Below are 25,710 nucleotides of genomic sequence, written 5' to 3' on the forward strand. Positions count from 1 at the left end.
ATGGTGTGCTACTCACGATTTGAATACATGACCTCCTGGACCCGTATCACCCTTGAACGCCTGGCTTTTGAGTAGCTCTTCGGCGACAATTTCCTCTTGATGCTTCTCCAAATCAGTGACATCCCAATTTGCGGCAATAAAGCGATTCCTTAAAAAGTTCGCCTTTGGTCCGCTGAGATAGATAGTGAGACTGCCGAAAAGCTCGACTGCAGCTTGCAATTAGCCTTAGAATACAAGATCCCATTTTATTGCTTCAAGGACCCTATCTCATACCTGTGTCTTTGGCATAAATATGTAGCTCTGGGCGCAGCACTTTGCTCAATGCCATTCCGGGATGCACATTAAAGACTCGCAGATTGCCGTATTCTGTGGTTTGATATGTGAGCGTACAATCCATTGTGAACCGAGTCAAACTTACCTTCATGCAGCTGACTGAGGATCATGTTGGTCGCAAGCTTCGATGATGTATATGAAGACTGCTGTGGACTCGCAAAGTAAGACGCAGCTGTACCGGCTTGGATGAATGTCGCTTCGTTATTGGCTGATGTTCGTACAAGCTCTCGGGCAACCAAGAAAGTACCCTTGACGTTGATCTCCTAGAAAACTGGTTAAGTCTATGAAACGATGACGGGTTGTTCATCAGTAGGATACGAACAAATGATTGCCACCACTCATCAACCGGGGCGTCGCCAATTAATTCCAGTGGCCCGAGTACTCCGGCACAGTGAACAACAACATCCACTTTGCCAAAAGCCTGGATGGCCTTTTGGAACAGATTCCGAACATCACTTTCAGAAGACACGTCTGTTGCAATTGTTAAGAACTGCGTAGTCGGGGCAGACGTCTTTAGGCTTTCAGCTACTTCATCAATGCTCTGCTGAGTTCTGGCTGCGAGCACGATAGCGGAGGCATTTGCTACGGCCCATTGTCTTGTCGCACCCTGTAATGAGGTCCTTGTTATTACAGAAGTTGGCGTGTAATCGTATACAATGACAAAATACCTTGCCGAATCCGCTGCCGGCCCCAGTAATTAAAACAATTTTTCCGCGTGCGATTTGCTTGATTTCTTCATTCAAAGGGCTGATGGCGGGGTACACATCTCGATGGATCGTAGCCGTGAATTGCAATGCTTCTGTCCAGAAATCGGGATGGCTAGCATCTAAAGGCATGTTCAATACGAGTCAATGGGTATGCGTCGATGAACGATAACGATATTGAAATATTGCAGTCGAGTAATATCTTGTCGGTCTATTCCATGCGTATGGCACCGGGTTCATCCTCAAGGCTACCTAAGCAGAAATGCGTCGCTGACCGGAGTTGATACCGACCGGAGAACAGGAAACAATGCCCATCTCCGGTTACATCTCCGACGGCTTGGCCTATCTAGTAGGTTAAGTTAACATCTAGAGGAGTATCAAATAATGCAAGATGAACCTTATATTGATCTTAGCCAAGTACGAAAAAGTTAATCTGAAATGCCCATATTTGGGGTAGTCATTTGGGAAACACGGAGCGCCAAGATGCGCTACAGAGTCGTTGAGACTGGAAGTTGCTTCGTAAGAGCAAATAGAAAATTGAAGATGAGCATGGTTTGTCCATTCAGAATGGTAATATTCTCCCTGTATTGGATCTTTCCGTGGCCCATAGTGATGCTTTAAAGATACTGAAGGAATGAAGCATACAAGCATCCTTTCCCAGGTAACCAGTCGTTTGATCTTTGGACTTATTTGACAAATAGAGAGGAAATGGATCAAATGACGTCACTACATTAGGTATAGCAGAGATCAGGTACAAGGCTGAGGCAGAAGTAAGTTTGGGATGTGGAATATTGAGAGTGGCGAATGGCGTCATGAGCAGGATGCCGGAATTTCGGGATGTTGTACATACTGCCTGTCGGCAATCCTTTTTCGGGGGGTCCACAGCTACAAGAAACTACAGCTTTGTGTTGCCCCCTGTAGCAGCAGAGCAGTGTTATAATCGCGACTTTATCAGGCCTGAGACCTTTCCATTGATTTTAACGCCGGTACGTCGTTAGTGGCTGCTAGCTTCGTTCTAGCCTACCAGATGGCCTCAAGTCGTATGACGGTGAAGAAAATCCAAAGATGTGGCGGTCTGTGTTCCACAAGCTAGCAGAGAAACTTGAGTTGCGACATATCTGGTCAAGAAATTCCTCGCGTTGTCGGTCTACGGCAGGACCGCTTCGATGGCGGCCGGCTCGGTTAGCCCGCGGTATCAGTTGCTTGAGGTTTTATTTGCTGTTCATTTTCATTTTCTTCTTCTTTCTGTACGCCTGACCGAGTCATTCGGCACCGTATGACACACGTGGAATCAATGAGCCACTTTGCGGAAATACGGGAAACGCTGCGAGAAGTCATGATGTACATTTTAATGCTTGTGATACTGCTATATTAATATCGTATGCGTAGTATAATATATATAACACGCGTCTTGGTATCGGTTGAGTGCTTCTACCAACCTTGTCAGCTGCTCAAATCTCCAGCCAAAGTCTCATGTTTTGGATGGTTGGTGCTCTCGCGTATTCGTGCTCGGTAATTGATCCATGTGCCGCGCCGGGCTATTCCGCAATAGCTTGGTTAGTACAAGGATATTTTACGCCCCCCTTTGCCCAGAACTGATTGGGGGTTTGAGCTTAAAGAGCTACCTAGGGAACGAGGAAAAAATCTTGAGCTCATTAATCTATTCGCCTCTTGAGTTACTCTCATAATATCGTTTGCGTTGCAGAAGACCATACCTGGCATTAAGACGTTCCTTCAACTCGACTAATTCGATATCAAGAGAGAGCTACCAGCTGCTTTTTAAGCGGCTTGAAAATCGGGGCCATGGGGGTGGTACCTGAAGATCCGGAAACAGGGGCTACTGAGCCTTCAGTGCCAGCTCAGAGACCAACTCTGGATCCAACATCAGGTTCAGACGCGAAGGAGCAGCAACATCAAGCTGCGAAGGATACAAAGGGAGAAGTTAGAACCAAAGCTGAGCCTAGCTCACATTTTACTGGCCATCAACTCTTCTACATCTTTGGCTTGGATGGCATCGGTGCTTTAATACTGTCGGGAGGCATCAACTTTGCTATTGCCTATGGTAAGCTTATCCTGTCTACTGGGTCGACCTTCAACGCATCGCTAACTGAGATAACCCAGCCATGTATACAAGACAAACTAAACCCATTCGTCTCTGGCAGCTTCCAAACACGCTAGCCGGTGATGCTGCCGTCACCATGATTATACAGTGTATAATTACCTGGTTCGTTGAGCTTTTCATCCTTCGTTACGACCTTGGCCAGGGCGCGGTACAGCCCATCGGATTTATCCCGCAACCTACCCACCCTTGGCTACGACTATTCTTCTTTCTCCCACGAGATCCGACGGTTGAGATAGAGCGGCAGCCTCGGCCATGGTCGTTGCTGGAAATTATACAGCAGGCTTTGAGAGGCTTTAGCTTTGCTGTTGTGAGCTTTCTCCTACTGTGGCCCATCTTCATGGGCGTATTAACAGCTTTTGGGGCGAAAGAAGGCGGCGACTATTACTACCATGATAAGTGGTTACCTCAAGTGTTTAAACTGATATTGGGTGGAGTGTTAGGCCTGCTGACGACGCCGTGGATGGCCATGTTTTGGTTGGTTAAGGCTGGCTGGGAGCACAGAAAGAAAGAGTCGAAGACTACAGAAGTATAGACGTGCATATGATTGAACGAAGCATATATAGATATATAGATAAAGACCTCTTAATTAATAATACCTAATATACATATACGATCATAATAACTTTTTCTCCCCTAGTTTGCTCACGCTTGTGCTCAATTTTACCAAGACAAATAGAACTACCTACAAACTCGACCGAGTTTCCGGCTTCGGTTTTGGCTAACCCTTAGCAGTTTTGTCTGGAAAGTAAAGTATTTAGAGAAAGTAAGTATGAATTGTGTCATCAAGCGATGAGCTCGTTAAAGTTGGGTTACTATTCCGACACGGTAGCAAGAGATGACAAAATCTAACGTTAGGTTAGAATGTCTTTCACAGGATCCAATTGTTAAGAGATGTAAGAATACATGAGCTACGCATGTCCTTCTTGACAAAGAAACAAAAGTAAACTATATAGTGACCTCAAAATATGTCTGCGTGGAAAACCCTCGATAGATAGGTCTGCATCTTTGCAGTTACCTGAGTCATTCAGATGTCTCCGTTTGTCCCTTCACCCTTTCCTGTAACCTAACAACAACAGACTTTCGAGTATTATCAGCGCCAAGCCAAAGCAAATCTGGCCGACTATCTACATGGAGGAAGTTAGCGTTATTTCTCAACTTGTGGACGGAATATACTAACAATGGCCGCTTGCATCCGCGAAAAGCTTGGCTTTGGTAGCATCAGTCAGTCAGATTCAAATCTGCGATGATGAGCTCCTCTTCTGGAGTATTTGCTTTGTGGAGAACACGGCCGTCGGGCCCAATAATGGCAGAACAGCCACCCAACGGCTGCCCCATTATTGGACTACTTTTGGTCCTCATCACGTCAATGCCTGATTCACTGAGCACTGCTGTTGCATGTAGTGCAAACGATTGAGATTCGATCGCATACGTCTGCGATTGGTTAAGCGCTCCTATAAGTAATGGTCAGTAATGGGAAAACGGCAAATTGAAAAGTCAACGAACCTTCAGCCGACATGGACCAGAAGTCAGGAGATCCTCCAACAAATGGATCCAATGGGGGCCATCCAGCGACGTGAATCTGCTCATGCTGGGAAAAAGTAAAGTACTTTAGTAGAGGCTGGTTGTGTTCCCAGCCTGAGAGACATCCTATCCTTCCCACACCAGGTAGTTCGATGACGCTTGCCAAGCTATCTCCAGATCCATCTCCGTATACGGTGCGTTCCATATGTGTTGGTTTCATCTTGCGTCTTTTCATTCTAATCTCACCATTCTCATCGATCAAGGCTTGGGAGATATACACGGAGTCTCCATCACGTTCGGAGAAACCGAGCGACACGCTAATCTTATTCACTGCAGCAGCATCGCATATACGTTTCATTTCTGAACTTTCTATCTTCAAAGAGTTTTGCACATATCGAACTCCAAGATCGAAATCGACTGGTCTGTCCCTATTTTAACCTAACTGTTAGCTAGTGGGCAACTGTAAACCAAGATGTATAAGGTGGAATAACTGCCCACCAAAACCATGCTGGATACCCAGGTATCCAGGTTTCAGGGAAAGCGACAAGTTTGGCGCCAGCTGTTGAAGCTTCCTCTATAATAGAGCATTTTTTTTGTTCACATTTCTCTCAAGATCAAGCCATACAGGCTCGTGCTGGGTCACTGCAACTCGGACGATGGACTTGTTTTCGACTAGGCTCATATTGATGTGCTTAGGGTTGATATATTCGAATAAGAAATAGGTTGGAAGATAGAGTGTGTTGAAAAGATGAGGATACCTATCGGTGCCTTGCTTTGATCAATTATTTAATATCTGTTGCTTATTCACAGCAGTGATATACCAATTTCCCATACATTTTGTATAAGTGCAGCTTACCATTGCTAATACACGTAAATATAGTGGAGCTAATCATCTGGTGGGATGAACATTACATCTCCGCGGCCTTAGTAATTTCTTCCAGGCAGCCGGAAAATGGAGAAATTTAGGGGTAAAAGGTGTAAATTTCGGAATCGTTCTGAAGAGCCGGAATCCAACTCTACACTACATGACACTAATAGGAGGGTAGTGTTTTTAGAGCTAATCATAAACTTTTAGGTCGTCAACTTTTAATCATTTTAGGAAAGTCCTCATCCAGGTGTCCATAGGGCTGCAACACATTACATGTTGTGAAGAACTTCAAACCATTATTACTTAGTAATAAAGAATATCATCGAATCAAGCTGTCAGTACTATATAATGGAGCACAGAAACAGAATATCCTCGCAGACAGAGCAGTTCTCAACGTCCTTCATTCTTTATTCGTCTATTTTTTCCATACAAAAAAGTACGAACCGCGAAGATCTCGATCTCGCACACTTCTTACACATCTACATCGGCTGCTACCTTTCCGCGCTATGTCTGCTAGAATTGCCGTTGCGGGCGCCACGGGCTCTGCAGGTATCCCGATTATTAATGAGTTGTTGAAAGCCGGGCATCATGTTACCGCACTTAGTCGAAGTGGAAGCAATGGGTTTTTTAAGCTTCCTAAGCATCTGAATTTGGAGGTGGCTGAGGTTGATTACAACTCTGTCGCTTCACTCAAAGCTGCGCTGCAAAATCACGATGTTGTTATCGCAACATTGCCGGTTGATATACCAATTGGCAGCCAGGACACACTCATTGATGCCGCTGTTGCTGCTGGTGTGAATCGCTTCTTTCCGGCCGAGTTTGGTACCGACACCGACAATGACAAGTGCATGAAGCTTCCTGTATTTGCAAACAAGATGCATGCTCTTGAGTATCTTAGAGCTAAGGTCGCCAAGCATCCCAACTTCAGCTACACCGCTATCTGCACTGGATCTTTTCTAGACTGGGGTTTGCAAGCTGGCTTCTTAGTTCACCCCAAAACGCATAGTGCTACTATCTATGATGATGGTAACCTTCCGTTTAGTACGACTACTCTTGCGACGATTAGCAAGGCTGTTGTGTCCATGATCAATCATCTTGATGAGACAAAGAATCGCCATGTCTACATCCATGATGCAGTAGTTACACAAAACAAGCTCATTGATCTAGCGAAGAATATGGACGGCAAAGATTGGAAGTTGACATACGTCGACTCGGATGTTGTCTCAGCAGAAGCACATATTGAATTCAAGAAGGCAAGCTCAGATGTGAAAAGGGGACTTATGCCTCTTTTGCACATCTCTGTGCTTGGAAAGGGTTACGGAGGGGATTTTTCGGAGCATCTAGATAACGAGCTTCTTGGCATCAAACTCATGAGCGACGAAGAGCTTGGAGATGTGATTGCTGAGTACTTGTGATATTAATAGCAAGTATCTAGTTATCTTAAATAATCTTGAAATCATATTTATAAGCAATATAATTGTCTTAACTGCTAATCTAGTAAAGCTAGAAAGCGGAATCGGTTATCCCACTTGTATACTAATATTCGGAATAGCAATACGTGTTCAAAGTCTGCCTGTCGCGTTTGGTAATTTTTTCTTACTTCTCACTACAATTAATGAATATGTAACGTCTACGGAGTTTGAGAATCGTGCTACCTTTGACTTTTGATGACTTCTCTCTCACCAACTGGATTTCCTTCTATCTCTATTTTACCAATTCACCGCAAAATGGATGATGGACAAAATTCTAAACTTTTCAAGCTCAATGAGTGAGTGAGCCCGTGATGACACACAAAACACAAAATTTAACAGAAAGCTTAGCCAAGCCACCACGTACAAACGACCGACCTTGCAAGAGCTTCTTGAGCGCAATGCGTACGTTCTAAGTAGGCGTTGTAGACAAAGCATGCTAACCCAGCCCGCAGCCAGAGAGCTCAAACCTTTAAACCGATACTGACGTTCAATGAAATGAGCAACTTGCCATTGGAAAAGCAGCTACCGATGCCAAAAATATTCATTGGTGCGAATTTATTTCTTCTAGGTTTATTTCTTCTTCCCAAATAGGAGTTCTAATATTCCTCCCAATAGTCAGCTGCGACGATCCTCGAATAATTGCTTCAGATCTTCTTGGCTTGAAGCAATGGGGTACTGGTGTTTCAATGCTTTAATCAAGAGTAGTCAAAGGCTAATTTGCTTTTAGATGCGGTTGTAGCTACTGGTGTTGCAGGCCGTATAGCACACCAATTTGAAAATATGCTGTTTCTTGACCATTTTCTTCATTTTGAAGACATAATGATTATCCATCATACAAGTAATGTGATATCTACATCTTCATTATATTGTAAATGGCTAATATCTCCTTGAAGACTGCTCAGCCGGAATATTCAAAAACGACGAGATTTATCGGGCCTTAGAAGAGCGGGCACCCGGGCACCCAAGTATTCGGCTCCCTGGATTTGAAGAGTGAGATAAATCGCTATTGAGATCTAAGGTTATCAACTAACTGATCCTATAATATTTAGCCTTGAACAGAGTGTTCGAGATGACATCGAGTTTGTGAAAAGCTCACCACTTGTTCGAAAAGAGCTTGCCGATCGAACTACTGGGTATATCTATGATATACACACGGGAAAACTTAGCCTTGTGATTTAATTAGGATCATTTAGTTTTGGGCAATGCGATCATTCCCTTGGCATATTACTTTTCCTCCAAGAAATGCAATGCCACTTTTCTCAAAATGCAGCAGTGTATTAAATTATGCTCTCAGAGACTTAGAAGCATAAGGATTTCTGATGGAGAGTGATAGAAAGAGTGATACTCTACCTTGATCTTCTTCTTTCGCTTACCCGAGCTTTAAATTTGGCATGAGACCTACTCCCACTTGCCACTACAACGCTAAATGACAAAGGGAATTATAGAATGTATTGATCCTCCAGGATATGGGGAGTAGAATCTCTACTTACATCTCTCAATTGCAAGCAGGCTACAGATTGGTGTTACTATCACTCAAACCAGGATTTATTCAACGAAGACTCTAACATGGCAAAATCTTTTTTTTCCTTTATTCATTTACTAATTCCAGAACAAATGCTTAAGGGACAATCCGTCATAGTTTTGAGGCCCTCTGTGCCCCTTCTGGGTCGTGCGCAACCACCTCAATTTCCACACGCATATCATCCTCAGCCAAACGCGTCACTCCTACAGCAGTCCAAACTGGCTGATGCCCAGGCATATAATGCCGGAAATTCCTCACCATGGCCTCCAATGCTTCATTGTTCATCGGGACATGATAAGAGTTAATGCGAAAAACTTGCGACCAGCCCTTACCACCGGCATCCTTTAACGCCCGCTCGACATTGGCAAAAGCGAGATCAATTTGCTCGTTGATCTCTTTTTTATATTCACCAGTTTTAGGATCCCAGCCACCTAAGAATATATCAGAACTGAATACATGTCTGAGTCGTGTCCGGCTTCTTAGACTTAGGCCGCTTACCTTGGCCGGAGCATTCAATCCGGTCTCCCACTCGCACTGCTTGGCTGTATGAAAATATGTCCCTATTTCTAACACCAACGCCCTCGTAGGAGTAATACTTCAGATGCGACATGTCGGCGATGATTTTGATGGTTGTGACGCAAAGCGAAATAAAGGTTGCGATTTCTAATTAATGGAACTCTGAGTTCATTTAGTCCGCTTAGAGCAGTACCTTGCCATTTATATAGGCCGTGCTAAACCGTAACGTTGGTTGACAAATCTTGTACAGTGTAGCCACATTTAATGTGATGGTTTGTAATGGCATGTTTACAGCCGACCTACAACCGATTTCTACAGCCGAAATTTGGAGCCGACCTCTGTAGCCGGTTTATTTAGAGCCGAATTTTGTAGCCGACCCTTGCAGCCGATATTTAATGCTTTTGCTACTATGTTATTTATATAATCCGATGAGTACAGTCATTGATGACTTCAACAGTAGTCAAGACACCTCCAATATAATCGATCGTCCTTGCATTAAGTGCCTTTTAAGAAGTTCAACTGGGATGTACGGCCGGTGATTCAGCAGTTATCTGAAACAGGGACTGGTATTGGGATAAGGTTGCTTCGAGCAATGGTATAGCCAGGTCAAGATACGTGTCAAGGTAGCAATCCATTCTGAAGGCTATGTCTTAGTTTCCGTTAAACATCAGTTCTCCAAGAGTAAATGCATGGTTCATATTTGATACAGGGTAGTAAGTTGTGATGTAGAAAGTTGAAGAGAAACAATGGATTGAACTTATTAGCATAACCGGGTATGACGCTGGATGAAGCTGCATAGACCCTTTACATCGATTAAGCCTTTAAGACACCATTTTTTTCTCCAAAAGAGTATTCTAGATGCCCCCCAAAAAAAGACCCAATCATTAATCCCGTTGTTGAAAACCCGACAAGCCCCATCCATCTGGAGTGCATACCATTCCCCAGAATCGCGCCGGCAATTGGTGCTCCAATAAGGATAGAAATCCCAGCAAACGAAAAAGATATCCCCATTTTGGCATCGATATACTTCATGTCAAAAGATGGCGTTATTATGCAGCTAGGCAGCAAGCTGACAAGAGCGCCACGCCAGAGAGCAGTCTGTATAGTAGGGCGAAAGCTATAACGGCCGCTAAGTTACGCAAACCAAACCAACCAAATAACATAAAGCCGGATCCATGGCCGAGTATACTGCCAATATTAAGCAGCATTGTCACTATGTATGGCCCGATTTCTGGCCCAGACCCGTTAAGCTGCTGATATAAAATCTCTAGATGAAAAACGGGATGTATAGCGTGAGAAAAGCAAAGAAAGCTCCAATTATCGCCATAATAAACGGTAAGTCTCGTACCGCAGTTGTGTCGGTCAACTGGTGCACGCCAGCTGGCTGGATATGATAATGCATAAATGCAATTGGTATGGCAGTTAAATATAGTAGATTTGCAGAAAAAGCTCACCTAACGCTCACCCAAGCATGCTGCTTTCAGAAGAAAAAAGAAACAATCGTGGATGAGCAAGAAATTATGAGATACGCTGCAAGTGCTTTAGGTGATTCAAGGGTGAGTGTTACGTTCCGTTATGCCGCAGCGCAAACAGAGCAGAAGGATTGGGCCAAAAATCGCAGTTCTAGCAACTATTGTAACGGAACCAGCTATTTATAAGGGATCTAGCTGCTACGGCGGACCAGATCGTCACAATCTGCCAACATAAACCTAGAGCCTAAAGGTTTATCCCTTAGGAACAGTTGTCTATACTAAACATATAGGACCCGGTCTGTTACACTTTTTGATATATATTGCCCAGCGTATGATATTAAAACCGGCCCCCCAACATACCGCCGAAACCAGTTATATACGTTAATGGTATATCGATACGTTACAGGAGAAACTCGATAATGTATGAAAAATTATCTAAGCTCTCTGAAACCAAAAATTAAATTGCCCCAAAAATAGAAACCAGTGGGTCATCACCGAATTGCCCACCGCAGTAGAACCTATAAGGAGATGCTCCAGATAGTCGGCAGGGAGAGTTGCATTGAAAAACAACTCCTATATGCAAATAGTCACGAGATGTGAGTGCATTGCCGCATGTGCAGACCGAGTCTCCACTAGGTTTTGTGCCAAGCGAAAAGTAAAGAGTACTACCAGTAGGCTGACTGGCACAGAAATTTGCACAGTCGTCTATTGATGTCGTGAGGATCTTTTGAGCAACATAAGGCTCAAATCCGAAGTTCCCGTCTGGATTCGCGACATAGCAACCTTGATAGCCATAATGGATTGTATAACCAGCTGATACCCCATCGACACCTGGTATACCTTGAGGGCCTGGTATACCTTGTGGACCTGGTATTCCCTGAGGGCCAGGTATTCCCTGAGGACCTGGTATTCCCTGAGGGCCAGGTATTCCCTGAGGACCTGGTGCACCTTGAGGGCCTGGTATACCCTGCGGACCTCGTTGGCCCTGAGGACCTGGTATACCTTGAGGACCTGGTATACCTTGAGACCCTGGTATACCTTGCGGACCTGGTATTCCCTGCGGACCCGGTATACCCTGAGGGCCAGGTATTCCCTGCGGGCCTGGTATACCTTGAGAGCCTGGTATACCCTGAGGGCCTGGTATACCTTGCGGACCCGAAGGGCCTGTTGTGCCTGCGGCTTCCTGACGATCTGGTATATCTTGCGAACCCCATGGGCCCTGCAGACTTGAAGGGTCTGTTGTGCCCGCGGCTCCCTGACGACCTGGTATACCTTGCGGACCCCATGGAGCCTGCGGACCCCATAGACCCTGCGGACTTAAAGGGTCTATGGTGCCTGCGACTTCCTGACGACCTGGTATACCCTGACGACCTGGTATACCCTGACGACCTGGTATACCTTGACGATCTGGTATACCTTGACGATCTGGTATACCTTGACGATCTGGTATACCATGCGGACTTGAAGGGCGTGTTGTGCCTGCGGCTCCTTTAGGAGCTATTGGTCGCATTTGACAAGCTCTTATGACTCCCTTGGGATCCTGTTGACCTATGCAAATGTAAGAAAATTACTAATCTGAAGTCTCTGTGCTCCGTATATAGGGATATAATGCAAGGAGTATACCATATTGGCTATTTATAGGACTAATCGTGGTGGAGCATGCGGCGAGGTCTAATAAAATCAAAAGGGCGACCGCAAAGAATTTACCAAAGATCCACATCATTAGGGACTCAAATAAATCCTTGGCTGGGGAGAAGAAGAACCAGGAGACAAGACCGATGTAAAAATTTTGCGGAATAAAATAATTGCCATGATAGCTGTATTTAACAAACCAAGAACCTTGAAGATATTTATAAGAATTAAGTTTATGGTATGCTACACATTCCTTTCTCTGCTTACTGAGTACATATTGGTCTGAGAGTGGCCAGACATTCCGCTTCTGTTATCAGGAGTCAGATTCATAGGAATGAAGACCCAATAAAAACAAAGTAAAAGTGTGAATTGAGTTGAACAATTCTTCATAATATAATTAAAGTATTATTTGACGTGTGCACGTAATTTATATGTATGAGCCATAGGGTATTGTGATTCAGGCGTTGCAGTCTATTAACCTCGCTATTCCGCACCTCCTCGGCGGGAGGGCAGGATATAATCAAGCAATCTTATCGCCAACCAGAACTGTAAGGCTTAATCCTGTAATTGATGTTATGGTAAGTTTCCACAATAAAGCTATATTATTAACGGCTGGCTATTCTAGACTATCTAATAAGTGTTACGAAGTGGAGTATATCTATATATGAGGCATTCCTGGCTTGTTGGCCTATAGTTAATCCGTAGATCGCTACACAGTAGGCTTACTGGTTTGTTTGCTTACTGAGTATCCTGATACATAAAGCTCTATATGGGCAATCGGACGGTAGAAGCCGGGGATAAGCCCTCCGTTTATTACGTGCCATATGTATAAAGGCAAGGGGGATTTCAACCCATGTTAGTTAATGGTGGTCTGCATGGGTCTATCTACAAACTCCTGGAATTCTTTCTACCCCGTGGGGTCCGGGAGGTATGAATTTTCTGTTTCAGTGTTAGGAATGTGCGGGAGAAAGACTCGGGTCATCCCGCACTCTAAAAAGTGTCCTAGCTCCCGTGGCTTTCTGTATCTGTAGGTGCGTTGCGCCCGTGGCCTAATCTGTCGTAGTAGCTCTAGAAATCTCCATATCTTAGCATTTCTGCTAGGAATCTGTGAAGCAAGGGTTTGGTGAGATTGAGTTCCTGGGGGGGCCAGGTGACCGCAGTCCTGTAGGCTTATTACTACGACCATAAGATGTTGGTTTATAACAATATCCATAACAACAACGGCTACGATAGCTACGATAGAATTTATTAAATTAATATAGAGTAGGAGTAAAGCAGCTAGTCTTATAATCCTGGGATACAGCCTTATAATACTAAGATATAGGAAATGTCCAATTACTCTATATAGTTACTTGCTGGATAGAGACAAATAGCTAATTGTAAACTCCTGAACCCTAATAATTGGTATAGGGTAAAGTTTTCAAGGTAATAAGCCTATGTTAATAGGTTTATGTTAGCGGAGAGGACAGGGAATAGCTTTTAAGCGGTTATAGTCACAAGTGCGGCGTAAGAGTAAAATAGAAGGTGTAACCTATATTTAGTATTAATACTTTAGTACCGACTGGCTATATCAAACTATCTAAAGGAGTGTAATAATAAACATATATATCTAGTCGTTCTTTTATTCTTTTATTCTTACTTGGACTTGTATCTTTGCATTCGTGAGAATAAAGCTATTCTCACGACCCTTGTGGTACATACCGGCGTAAGACGGCAGAAGCTCAGCTTTCCTTGGTACTACATAGTCTTAACCGTATATTTCCTGGAGAAAGCATCTCCACTGGGTCAGGTCGTAACACTGAGCCATAGTTTAAGGTCTGGAATTGTTACGATCTGTCGGCCATAACAGGTGGTTCCCTTATAAGCAGCTAGTTCCGTTACAAGAATTGCTAGAATTGCGGTTATTGGCCTAATCCTTTGTCCTGTTAGCGCTACGCTATAACGGAAAGTAAGAGGAATGCACATGAGCTTATAAGCCTAAAGATTTAAGACAAAACTGCCTAGAGATGAGCAGGAACATAAGATAAGTATGCAAGCTTCGGGGTATGTGGCCTATTCAGGCAGTATAAATCCTGTGTAGGAAGACAATTGCCTTACAGTTTTATATCCACTCATTCTTAAGTTTCACTTTATAGCTGTATTAAAAGGAATGTAAAGGCTTATGCATTGGCCAATTATGCCTAGAAATAGCAGTTGAATATGTCCATCTTTAGTTCTAGACCAGCGCTAACATAATCACAAGCAATAATCGTATGATCTAGCTAGCTACAAGGGCTACAGTCCCCTTTTCTATCCGAGTATAGATTCAAAATCACCCTATATTCATTCCAGTAATAAGTATATAAGATATGCTTATGCCCCAAGCTGGAGGAATATAATGCACAAGCAAGTAGTCGCAGTACCTAGCTATTCAATTATCAAGATATCACTAAGTCTTATTTTTTTTCGTCCCTCAACATCGAAAATGACATTTCAACATATTCTTGTCAGTCTCGCAGCATTGCTTGCATTCTCGCCTACAACGCAGGGTTACACAACTCCTTGTATTTATCAGGAGTACAAGTGTGGCTATGCATTAGTTACTGATAATGGTATTTATATACTAGCTCTTAGCTATCTACCTGAAGTTACTAATGTCTTTATCAAAGTGTATAACAACACCGAATTAACCGACGCAGTGAATAAAACTACAATTATTCCTCCGTTGTCTCCTATCCAGCTGCTTCAGGTCCTCTATCGTTGCGAGGACGTCAATGGTACTCTTGCAGGAAACTCTTTCTGTATTGCGGGTTGTATCTCTATGAATGGAACTGAGGATGATCAATGTGCCTTGTAGGCTCGTCGGTAGCTGTGGTACTCTATGCCTCTAATTATCTAGATAGAGATATTTCGGAGCTATTGCCTGCCTAGAGGTTCTTTTAGCAAAGGGTTGGGCAAGGGGCGAGAGTGCAGTTAGGATCTGAAGCCCAGTGTTGAAAGATCCAGACAATTTGAGCTACCTTTATTATTATGCTAAACTATATATTGCGATAAGCAATAGATTGTTATGCTCCAGCGAGATTGAACCTTTCGATAGTCAGTTCCATCAGATTGATTGCTAGTACTGCGATTCATAGCCTTCAATATCTTTTGCCTAGTGGCCTGACTATTACAACCCTATAATCTATGGCTAATACAACAGGTACGGACCAACTAACTAAAAAGATTTGGATTACTTGGATCACCCAACACTAGGAATCACTTGGCAACTCTGCCCAGTAAAATATCTCCTCACTATAAACAGCTACTATGTTTGTTAGTACGCGCGTTTTTTACAGGCCAACTGGCCAGCCTCTTTGCTAGGGCTTATCGAGTCTTAACATAGGCTTAAAGAGGAACCAATTGGGGATCGCTATGAATGAGTCACACCGGATGACTGCCGTTCTCCCTACTGCTAGAAACAGGACATGTACGAATAAGGGAAAACTTTTTACACACTTAACGTATAAAACCTATATCTGTCTACGAGTTCCGCGCTGCTGTCGTATTTGGCCTGCTCCAAGAATGACTGACCAACAATTGTTGGAGCAAGGAGTCTAAACAGTTCTAAGGCAGCAAAAATAAGTCTAGTTTACTAAATGACTGTTGTTTGTGTATATTCTTGTAACCTAAGAGTTTTTAATGAGGTAGATAGCTTTATATAATATACATAGTATGTCTCCTAGTAATCGGATCATAATGCTCGCAAGGCAAAGTTGGTTCATTACCTTGCTTCGCGATATATAGCTTTCTCTGAGACTTGGAGTGTATATACATCCTGCCAATTCGCCGAAAACGATTCATACTGAGATCCGCGAGCTCGACAAGCAAACATGTTAGAGAGTCGTCATCTCGTTTAGAATTCGACGGCAGGTGAGAGTCCCAGCAATCCTGCCAAGGGATATAGTACAAGTTATCCTTAGCGGCCCATGCGGCTATATCGTCGTTCTTAACCTGAAAGTCGAGAGTAGCCTCCGTAGCATCTTTCGAGATAGCCTCAGACCAATCTTTAACTTTCTTGGAATTGTCACCAGGGCTGTCTGGGATGACATAGAGATCCGTCACTTCGCCGTCAAAATACGGCCGCAGCTGCATTTTTTTGAGTGTTCCGACAACTAATATCTCAATCATCGGACCCAATAAAGGACCAAATATATCGCCTGCCCACTCTTCAATTGATGTATTAAAGGCGTCGCGAAACTTAATACACCTCGCACTGATTATGAAACCCACATTATCGTTCATGTGATTTGGCTCAATTGGCACTGACGTTGATGCCCACGAAAAACTGGGCGCACGGTAGGTATCTGCTTTGTCATTTTTGAATAAACAAAGTTCGTCTTTAGTATCTTCAATAATAGCTGTTGTGAGAAGCCGATTTCGATACCACATCATATCAGAGGCCAAATTCCGGAGCCACAGCCCAGCGACATAGTTGTCGTCTACCAATAACCGAAAGAACTTTGCGATTCCAGAGAAAGCAACAATTCGATCGCTTGCATAAGTCAGATAACATCTGGAGTATTTGGACAAGACATGGCCCCAAGCGGTGTAAAGTTCAGTCCCCGGAGTGGCTGGAAGGAGTGCAGCTTGTGGGCTCTGTAGCATCTGAAGATTGCTAAAAGAGGATTTGAGAATGACATCTCCTTCTAGAAGAGGTTTCGGAAAAGCCTTTGGGAATCTCTCGGATAATGTGGTCTGACCACACTCGAAAAAAACTTCGCGCGGGCCGAAGCGGAGATTTCTTGGGCATAACCAACGCTCTTGCACTACCCAACCTCTAATGCTCAGGGGAGATCTAGAGATCTGATCTTCCCAAAATTCGTTCTCCACCATTACACACTTCTCTACAGCGACGACATCCGGATTTCGCTGCCTTTTGACTCGCCAGTCAATATTTGGCTTATCAATCATCCGAAGGTCTCTCTGAAAGTATAAGCCGCGTTTAGGAGAACCCCAATCAGCAGAGACATTGCAATACGAGTTCATATAAACCTGGTCCATAGTAAGTGCCTCAATTCGCCAGTCGTTTCCGTCATCGCCCTGCTGAATGATACAGAGTGAATCTATCCAAACGTAGCGAACTTGGAGGCGCTGAGCTAGTATGATGAAATCCTGGAATGTTTTTGGTAATATTTTGATAGAGAGCTCTTGTGCCCAGGGGATGATGGTGTTGGTAGTGAGTGTCGGGATGTTGGAGTCTCCCCATCGATGGCTTAATGTCATGTATTTCTCTTTTTTGTGTATGGCTTGAGCGCTGCGGACAAGTACGATTGAGGAGCTGCCCTTGGAGCCAACATCCAGGAGTCTAGTCGGATACCAAGAATCTTTGCTTCTGAAACGGGTACATTGTGTATGATCTTGCTCACATCGACGGATCCAGTCGCTGATGTTGGCATACGTCTCGTCCGATGCCGTAGAAGTTGACGACACATTGATGTCTAAATTGAATCAAATTTCGAGTTGTCAGGAAAACTTCATCACATACGCATCTGGGTAGAATACCTGCTTGTTCGCGTAAAAGAGCAATTATGGAGCCCCCAGCACGACCGTTGTCATCACGGCCCTTGGGTTGCACAAGTTTCTCCACAGCTTCGATGTCTGGTAACAGCTCAGGTAAATCTTCATGTGAGATTTTCAGAGCGTGAAAATACTCTTTATTGAACATGGGCCACATGCGGCGACGACCAGCCCAGACATTGGTTACACATCGACGATCTGGAGAGAGCGACGCTCTCTCAACGACCCTCTTTGGATCCGAGGTGGCACGCGCTATCTTCTCTAGGTATCCTCTCGCTTGTGCATGCCTCAGGAAAGAATTGCGAAAGGCTCGCCAACAAATGAAGCACTTTTGATCTACCGATTTGAGAAACTCTGATAGAGAAAAATGATGAGGATATTCATCAGTCACATCAGCTATGCCAAAATCGAAGACTTGAGCACGAAAGAAATCGTTGCATCTTGCGCAAAGCGGCATATCTGCTGTAAGAATCGACTGAAACAAAGCCAAAAGATACTGCTCGAGCGAATATTGAACAGATAGTAGTATGTGGTTATAGCTATCCATCGCATGGGACTGAAATAGCCGGGAAAGGAGCCTAATATCACGTAAGACTTCGTATCGGTAACTCGACTATTGATTGCATTTGTAGGCTTGCGGAGTACTGCGTCGTGGGTGATTAGTATTCCAGCGCAGGGAGGTCCACACACATAAAACGATCTATTCGGAATCCGGCATTCTTTAGAACGGGAAAAGGCAGCGATCTCCGCAATTTGCCTTCAAGTTTTGGTCAAGGTAGAGGGCAACATTGTATGGACTAGGTCAATTGGAACGAAAAGAGCTATGCAACTAACGACTCAATTTATCGATGAATGAGGTGTAACATCCTATTTCAAAGTTAAGTGTTCACAGCTTTCATCATCTACCAAACGTAGCTTATTTTTTCCCATGTGGCTTTTACGCCATGGTACGCCTATTCATGCATGCCGCAAGGGTGAGCCTAGCTGTCCACTTCGGGGCAGTAGACAAGAAGAGTCAGCAGGATTGGGGATATTAATGCGAGATACGAAACGCATGGTGCAACAGGTGTTAAGAGGTCTTTGACTCAATATCGGTATGGATACTTAAATATATTTTCTTCAATAACACTGAATTTGATTGAGCAGGTAAGGAGTAGTGATAAATTTGCTGACTGACCACATATAGACGAAAGCAAAGTATCGTGTAGAAAGATATTTTGGATGGATTATTCAATAGTCACCACAAAAGTTATAACTTAGTGTGATGATTACGTAGATTGACTTTGTGATGATGATTTCCCTGTGCTGTCACTTGCTCACAAACTTCAATTCCTTGAAATAATCTTAGCTTTGCATTTCATCAACCAATGTTGTCACTTAAATAGAACATTGCAATTTTTTTTTTTAAAAAAAAAAAATCCGGGCAATTGAGAAAGGAAACGAAACATGAGGCATGGGAAATATAGCTGAGAAATGCAACTTCAATGTTTAAAGATTGCATTGCAGAGGCGGGTGTCAGCTTAGTTCTTGAATGTTGTCGGCCCGGAAATGATACCACTTCACTACGCATATAATATGCTTCTTGGGAAATAAAAGAAACCATGCGTGACTCATATGAGAAATAGATATTCTATTTTCTTTTGAGAATGGTGTTCATTTTTAGATCATCGTGATTGAGTACAGGGACGTCTTTGTCTTATTCTTACCGATGGACGTTGTTTGGCAGAAGCTAAATTCAAGTAATTCATTTGAGATTATGTTTATGGGAAGAGAGAGCAAATAATAACATTGATGTTTAGCTTGCTAAGCTACTGACTCATCAATTTATCCAAGCACATTGCTGAATCATGCCAAATCCCAGAAGAGATGGTCCGTCATTTGATCCAGGCTTCAGCCTGAATCTCAACCAACTGCTCTGCAAATGCCAGTCCTGTAACTCCTACTGCTGTCCATGTAGGAAAGATCTTGGGTATTCTCTTTTGCATGACAGCTGTGACACTTCCAAGCCCAGCAGCAAGATCTCCCACATGATAGCTGTTAATCGAAATCAAGTCTCCAAGCCCATTGTTCGAACCAGCGGCCTTAAGTGCCAAAGCTAAGCCATCAAAAGCATTGTTGACTTGAGTTGCGATGTCCGCGACCAGCTCCCCGGTTTGAGGGTCCCAGCCTCCTTGTCCTGAGACTTTTACATAGTTCCCAATGCGAACTGCTTGCGAATAATGAAACTCGGTGCTTAGATTTTGCCCAAAGCCTGGAATGCCTATCAAGACAGGACCTGCTGTGGTATTAACTGAGGATGGCTTGCCAGTAGCCAAGATGCATGTGGCGAGCGATGAAATGATCAATGATCGGATGGCCATGGTGATTTCGAGATTTAAATAATGCAACTTTAATAGTATATGCGGTGAATATTAAGAGCACAGTGAAGTGAAATTGAAGTTGAAATTGAGGTTGAAATTGCTGCATGGCGATTCTTGTTCTTTAATAGTTGGACAATTGACCTTCTGTGTTTAGGAAGAGGGACAGTAAGCGGGAAAATGATTCGCAATTCCCCAATAACGTCATTCGTAGTCGGCGGGAATGTAGTCGTAGGGATAGACAGGGCAACTTGACCAGGGGGCAAGGAACGAGTGGTGATACCGGTGAGATTTGTGAAACCATCAATAGTGTAGTTGCTTGCACTAATATCATCCAGATGTACCAACTATCATTTTATTCGTTTTATTCATTTTACAGATAAGGGAGATATGACCAACACCCTAAGTTTCTAAGAACGGGCGGAATTCTGTGAATTAGAAAATCCCAGTCAGTACTCTCTTATTCCAAGGAGATCGCATCTCTCATTGATAACCAGAGAACATGAAGATTGATGCTTCCAGCAGTGGCGTAGCACAACTAATTACCCCGCTGGCTACTCTCCGGGACTCATTTAGATACCTACCAAACTTGTTCTCCCGCTAACTTGATCTTGACATTTCACACATTTACCTTGTCGTCATGTAAATCGCCACCAATTTTGTCATAGAATGATCGCAGCTACATTCGGCACAAGGGTGGCTAACCGAAACATACAAATGACGAAAAACCAAAGACAATAGAAATTTTCTCTATGTATGATAATGCATTGAAATCATGTAAGATACTCAATGGAAGAAGGAGATCGGGAAACGGATTCCCTGGAGTTACGCATGCATGATGCATGACCACGAAAATAATGTCACAGCCAGTGGTTTATTGGAATCCTGTGATTTAGACCCCATCCATGCTATCATTCATACGTGTATATGCCATAATAATATACGGGGCGGAAACATGTTAAAGCCCTCTCTTCTTGTTCAAAAAAAAAAAAAAAAAAAGGAAGCAGAATTGCTGTTAGCGTCTCAAATTGACAATGCACATACATCGGCACAGCACAACCAAGCTTACGAACCGCTTCTTCTTAGCAAATCACGATATATTCACATTGATCTGTTAGATCCTAGTTCAAAGTACGGCGAAAAATACGCCATGTAACAGCTGGAGTACCTCAGTTTGCCGACTTATCCAACTCAACTAGATAACCAATAATCTCCTCTGCATGTGTAACGAACGCTGCCTCATCCATGGCTGCCGTAAATTCTTCTTTACCCTTGCCGTTCCCATCTATGCCCCACTTCCGACCAAAAAATCCTACAAAATTGTCGTACGTCGTCTCTGGCTTCTCACGGCATAGAGCGCACATAACACCCTTGAAGCCATTATAATCAAAGCCAGCGCGAGGGAAAAGCTTCATAACCGCATGGTACTCTTCCACAGTGATCAAGCTCTCTTTAGAAACACCAGGAGAGAACTTTGGCCCATAAAAGTCCGCGCCAATGCCCAAGCTGGTCAGAGCTACCTCAGGCTCGGCCTCCGGGACGATATTGAAGGATGTGTGTAACGCAATTGCATACCATGATTGCTGCAGTCGTCTTTCATTCCAGTCGTCAGCAGTGGTTAAACTTCCCAGCTTACTGCGAATAAAATCGCGTGCGATATTTGCTCCATCCACCTCGAAGCGTTTGTGAGCCGAAAGGAGTTCCTTGGTTGAGGCCCAGCCCATATCGTGAAGAATGCAGCTCAGCGTTACCAATTCAAGATCTGTGTTTGCAAATTGGGGTAATTTCTTTGCTATGATTAGGGCCCAGTATGCTGATCGTACGGCATGGTTATGAACCAAAGGACTACAGTGCTGCTCAGAATACTTGAAAGCCACTTCTGCAAGCGATGAACGTGGAAATACAACATTGAATTCTGGAATATCAGGAAGAGGTGTGGTTGCCATTGTGAGGTTTGGTATTAGGAGATTTCTTGAGTCGATTGAGTTGTATAGAGAGCAGAGTTTCTGGTATGCCTTGAAGTAATGGTGGTATTTATAGGTTACATTAGGAGGCAAATTATGTAAACTATCCGATTCATTTCGGATACTCGCCAGCAGCGTCATGGTATACTACTAGCTTAGAAATCATTTGTTCTAAACACTCGTTTCGTAATCATTCCGCACTCAATATCAAGGTGTTGAGGAATCTTCGGTCGGAGTCTGAGTGGGCGGTTATTTGCTATGTCATTTGCAACCAACGACATTACCCAACAGTACCAACCAACAACACCAAATGGTGTGCGTGTACGCACAGTGTGATTTAGCTAGATACAAAACAGTGTGCGTGCCGTACCCCTAAGCAGGAAGAGGGGGGAACGATGGCATCTCGCATGCCATTACGACAGTAGAGTTACCCATCTGGCTTCTGTAAATTCGGAAATATATATATTTGGAACAACGCTACATTCTCTAAGCCATGGTCAATAGTCTTGATGGAAGCACTGTCGTCTTTCAGCAGGTGACTGTGGGATTGCAGATTTAATACTCTCTCCTGATATGTGAATAGAAATAAACGCTACACGCCTATAGAGACAATACTTGCTTGTCCTCCACCAACCTGTCGCTTAACTGGCCCCTGTCTACATCTTGAATATTAGCGCATTGCTCAATTGCCAGCACAGCAGCGGTCGCTGCGCTCTGTCCCATTATCATATAAGTCGGCTCCATCCGAATAGCTGCAAAGGCTACATGCGTGCTGCTCATCGTGACTGGATTCAAAAAGTTGACAATGTCGGAAGACTGGGGAATGATACTGCCTAGCGGGATAGGAAAAGGCTGTGCGACTGGGACGTGGATCAACCCCTCATTGTGAATACCCGAATCAATGACTACTCTCTCTGCTTCGTGCACATCAAGAGTGTAGGATCCAAGGCCAATAACGCTGTCTTGAGGAAACGTTTGGGGAGTCTGTACGTCGCCTTGTGTCATAGTAAAATTCCCCTGCATGCGTCTAGCTTCTCGAATGTAGATTTCATAAGGCCAATTTCCGTTGGTTGTCCATTCGTCTTTGGCGTATCCCCAAGTGCTTGCAGAGTCTCTAAATCTCTGAGGTACCCGTGGATGATTGGCAAGTGTCCAGAAGAAGCCTTGCGTGTATGTCTTATAAGTGTTGGCAATCGCTGCGCGCTGTTCATAGCTCTCCTCGATGTAATTTGTTTTCTTAACATTGTCGAAGTTTCCACCGAGAAAATCAGTGCTCACTCCGCCATTCGAGTTTGTGTCTGTTTTCAAGTTGGGCATAAGTTGTTTTGTGAAAAATAGGTCATGGTAGCCAGCTTCAATATAGCGAAGTAGAATTTCATAAGAGGCTTCATCGTAATCTTCCGGCTTCGTAAATGGGATTTGGTTGTCTGTTGTTTGCGTGAGGCTAAGTCGATAGTTGAATGCCTGAAGCCGATAATTATCAGCTGTGCCATTCAACTTCTTCGCGTCATCAGCTGTGACAATGTGGTCGATTCCTTCGATAAGGCCGCTGTTAGGATCTCCAGCTGTAAGGTATGGAGACATTCCGAGGTAGCCTTCATCCGCTGCAATCTGTATTCCGGCCAAGGATTCACCGAATTCTGATTGAGCTTCACGCCCTATTCTGTACGGAATTTGGGCCGCAGCCATAAAGTCCCCTTCATAGCTGGCATCCATGAACATTAATGCATCATACACTTGACCTGACTCTGTCTTGATGGAGGTGATTCTATTTTCTTTTATTGTTACACTGTCAGTCGACATGGGAAGAGTCTCGTTGCGGAAAATGGGAATTTTCAACTCCTTCATCCAGTCTTCGAATATGGATTCAGCAACGTGTGGCTCGAAAGTCCATTGAACTTGGTTGGTTTCGTCTATTGCTGGTCCTGGCTGGGCAGCTATTTGTTTGTTGATATACTGCGTTCTTGTCTCTCTCGTCCACGCTGAGTCCGATTTGTAGTAGTTATATACCCGATTGTAGAACCCTCTAGCAATCCCTCCGATGGCATTTCCATTTTTGGAGTCCGTCCAACCAAGGCCTGATGTAGTCATACCACCAATATGGCTCGATGGACTAACAATCGCAACAGTCTTGTTCATACGTGTCGTCTGAATAGCTGCAGTGATTGCTGCTGGAGTAGATCCATATATAACGATATCGTAGGTTGTGGCTCCAAGCTGTGGGCAATCTGCTCGTCGGTCACTCTGGAGACGCATAGGAACAGAATTACTAATGTGAGGGAAAAAAGCAAAGATTAATATAAAAATCATTGTGAAGCCAAAGTCAGAGAAGTATGACAGTCCGTACAGTTGTTCAGTTGCCATCTTAATAATTGGCTTTCATCAAGCAATTGATGGAATAAAAATAATGAGGATAGCCGCTCCCAGACGCGAGATGAGAGCGACTTTGTGGTGTATTTATGTCCACAAGGTGATTGATCTTTCTCTTGTATTCCGTCAAAATATGCAGGGCTACATCCTGGCATTAGTTTGCGACAACCACGTGTTCCGTGTTTCATTTCAGTGCTGTTTTTCTTTTCTTTTTTTTTTCTCTTCTTTTTTTCGTATTTGAACTCACAGTGATTTGTCTCTCTCTTTGGCGAATAATCCTATAAATTAAACCCTTGCGTAGCGGAGACCTTTTTGAGTGCACCAAATATGGTATTTCTTTCCGAATTACCCGATATACCTACTTTTTTCTGTGCGCATGGTATCCTGTACTCCAGGATGTTATCGCAATGTGACCAGCTTGACACCACTATGTCCAGAATATGTAGCAATATTGGCCTCGGTATGCAACGCTGGGTAGAGTTCCTGTCAGCAGATGTGAGTCCGTGATAATTCCGGTTAATGAACACAGGCTACCCGTGATCTGCGAGAGCACTTCAGAGTTGACGACACTTTTGCTTTTGGTTGATGGTATGAAATGATTGAGCTTTCATATAGCTGGCTTCAAATCAGCGACGCTTGGTGCTAGATAATTAAACTACTGGGAGGCAGTCCTCAATTAGATGCGAGCAATAGGAATAGTCTGGCTGCGAGGCAGTAACTACTCACCTAACATTGTACTACATGCCCAGTAGCTATTCCATGATTCCAAAAGATGTGGCCACATATGGGTATGCGCATGAAGTGAAGAGGTACTGTTTGGAGACTGCTGGCTATTTTGCGGGGTTCAGCGAAACAACCGCGCGAATTAGATACCTCAGTAGTAATTCCCCCCCCAAAGCGATGGGAAGATCGTTTTCCTGGTGCCAAGAATTTGACTTGATCTGCAAGCCAAGATGCTTCCCCACCTCGGCATGATATACCCCATACATAAAGGCAAGGTCCCATGACCAGATGGGCTCTGAATTGATTAGCCAATTGCTCAGCTGATGAAATTCTTCATTAATGCATGACGTCTCTTTTATGTCCAGTAGCATGAAAGCCATCATAGTGTGACCGCTGCTTGCGATCCTCCAAAGGATGAGCGCGTGCAACATGTGCAGCAACTGTTCTTAAATAGGCTACTAATAGTCAAAGGTTCTTTAACCGCGTCATATGAATAGTTAGTATATGGTACCAGGTTTAGAGAGCGTAAATGATCCTTAAACTTCAACCTATTACCTATGTTGTATGAAAATAGCTAGGGCTCACACTTCGTTGCT

The 25,710-nt window shown here is 43.8% G+C and overlaps 12 protein-coding genes across 12 annotated transcripts; 5 read left to right on the top strand and 7 right to left on the bottom strand.

The window, feature by feature from the left end:
• Window positions 1–12: 12 nt before the first annotated feature.
• TRIVIDRAFT_62497 (uncharacterized protein) lies at window positions 13–1,169 on the bottom strand (the record flags this gene model as incomplete). The annotated part of the gene is made up of 5 exons (XM_014104553.1): window positions 13–206; window positions 274–366; window positions 419–596; window positions 656–940; window positions 1,002–1,169. The coding sequence occupies 5 exons, from the start codon at window positions 1,167–1,169 to the stop codon at window positions 13–15; spliced, it is 918 nt and encodes a 305-aa protein (XP_013960028.1).
• Window positions 1,170–2,487: 1,318 nt separating this feature from the next.
• On the top strand, window positions 2,488–3,779 carry TRIVIDRAFT_215527 (uncharacterized protein; the record flags this gene model as incomplete). Its single annotated transcript, XM_014104554.1, has 2 exons — window positions 2,488–3,099; window positions 3,159–3,779. 2 exons carry the CDS (start codon window positions 2,841–2,843, stop codon window positions 3,689–3,691), a joined length of 792 nt encoding a protein of 263 aa, XP_013960029.1.
• Window positions 3,780–4,377: 598 nt separating this feature from the next.
• Window positions 4,378–5,362, bottom strand: TRIVIDRAFT_189546 (uncharacterized protein; the record flags this gene model as incomplete). The annotated part of the gene is made up of 4 exons (XM_014104555.1): window positions 4,378–4,610; window positions 4,663–5,108; window positions 5,179–5,252; window positions 5,282–5,362. The coding sequence occupies 4 exons, from the start codon at window positions 5,360–5,362 to the stop codon at window positions 4,378–4,380; spliced, it is 834 nt and encodes a 277-aa protein (XP_013960030.1).
• A 692-nt stretch (window positions 5,363–6,054) lies between these two features.
• TRIVIDRAFT_32891 (uncharacterized protein) lies at window positions 6,055–6,963 on the top strand (the record flags this gene model as incomplete). The annotated part of the gene is made up of 1 exon (XM_014104556.1): window positions 6,055–6,963. The coding sequence occupies one exon, from the start codon at window positions 6,055–6,057 to the stop codon at window positions 6,961–6,963; it is 909 nt and encodes a 302-aa protein (XP_013960031.1).
• A 312-nt stretch (window positions 6,964–7,275) lies between these two features.
• TRIVIDRAFT_219598 (uncharacterized protein) lies at window positions 7,276–8,199 on the top strand (the record flags this gene model as incomplete). Its single annotated transcript, XM_014104557.1, has 7 exons — window positions 7,276–7,316; window positions 7,369–7,422; window positions 7,473–7,567; window positions 7,636–7,692; window positions 7,748–7,858; window positions 7,914–8,010; window positions 8,070–8,199. 7 exons carry the CDS (start codon window positions 7,276–7,278, stop codon window positions 8,197–8,199), a joined length of 585 nt encoding a protein of 194 aa, XP_013960032.1.
• Window positions 8,200–8,653: 454 nt separating this feature from the next.
• Window positions 8,654–9,152, bottom strand: TRIVIDRAFT_55144 (uncharacterized protein; the record flags this gene model as incomplete). Its single annotated transcript, XM_014104558.1, has 2 exons — window positions 8,654–8,973; window positions 9,041–9,152. 2 exons carry the CDS (start codon window positions 9,150–9,152, stop codon window positions 8,654–8,656), a joined length of 432 nt encoding a protein of 143 aa, XP_013960033.1.
• Window positions 9,153–11,241: 2,089 nt separating this feature from the next.
• On the top strand, window positions 11,242–12,024 carry TRIVIDRAFT_219600 (uncharacterized protein; the record flags this gene model as incomplete). The annotated part of the gene is made up of 2 exons (XM_014104559.1): window positions 11,242–11,246; window positions 11,310–12,024. 2 exons carry the CDS (start codon window positions 11,242–11,244, stop codon window positions 12,022–12,024), a joined length of 720 nt encoding a protein of 239 aa, XP_013960034.1.
• Window positions 12,025–14,626: 2,602 nt separating this feature from the next.
• TRIVIDRAFT_32688 (uncharacterized protein) lies at window positions 14,627–14,998 on the top strand (the record flags this gene model as incomplete). The annotated part of the gene is made up of 2 exons (XM_014104560.1): window positions 14,627–14,753; window positions 14,811–14,998. The coding sequence occupies 2 exons, from the start codon at window positions 14,627–14,629 to the stop codon at window positions 14,996–14,998; spliced, it is 315 nt and encodes a 104-aa protein (XP_013960035.1).
• Window positions 14,999–16,566: 1,568 nt separating this feature from the next.
• On the bottom strand, window positions 16,567–17,559 carry TRIVIDRAFT_118478 (uncharacterized protein; the record flags this gene model as incomplete). The annotated part of the gene is made up of 1 exon (XM_014104561.1): window positions 16,567–17,559. A coding segment is annotated over one exon (993 nt), but the record flags the coding sequence as incomplete, so codon positions are not given.
• A 2,027-nt stretch (window positions 17,560–19,586) lies between these two features.
• Window positions 19,587–19,952, bottom strand: TRIVIDRAFT_9464 (uncharacterized protein; the record flags this gene model as incomplete). The annotated part of the gene is made up of 1 exon (XM_014103791.1): window positions 19,587–19,952. A coding segment is annotated over one exon (366 nt), but the record flags the coding sequence as incomplete, so codon positions are not given.
• A 1,418-nt stretch (window positions 19,953–21,370) lies between these two features.
• On the bottom strand, window positions 21,371–21,913 carry TRIVIDRAFT_120391 (uncharacterized protein; the record flags this gene model as incomplete). The annotated part of the gene is made up of 1 exon (XM_014104562.1): window positions 21,371–21,913. A coding segment is annotated over one exon (543 nt), but the record flags the coding sequence as incomplete, so codon positions are not given.
• A 708-nt stretch (window positions 21,914–22,621) lies between these two features.
• On the bottom strand, window positions 22,622–24,769 carry TRIVIDRAFT_189549 (uncharacterized protein; the record flags this gene model as incomplete). Its single annotated transcript, XM_014104563.1, has 2 exons — window positions 22,622–24,231; window positions 24,754–24,769. 2 exons carry the CDS (start codon window positions 24,767–24,769, stop codon window positions 22,622–22,624), a joined length of 1,626 nt encoding a protein of 541 aa, XP_013960038.1.
• Between the last annotated feature and the right edge of the window lie 941 nt (window positions 24,770–25,710).

The sequence above is a fragment of the Trichoderma virens genome (genome assembly GCF_000170995.1).
Source record: "Trichoderma virens Gv29-8 chromosome Unknown TRIVIscaffold_3, whole genome shotgun sequence".
Lineage (NCBI taxonomy): Eukaryota > Fungi > Ascomycota > Sordariomycetes > Hypocreales > Hypocreaceae > Trichoderma > Trichoderma virens.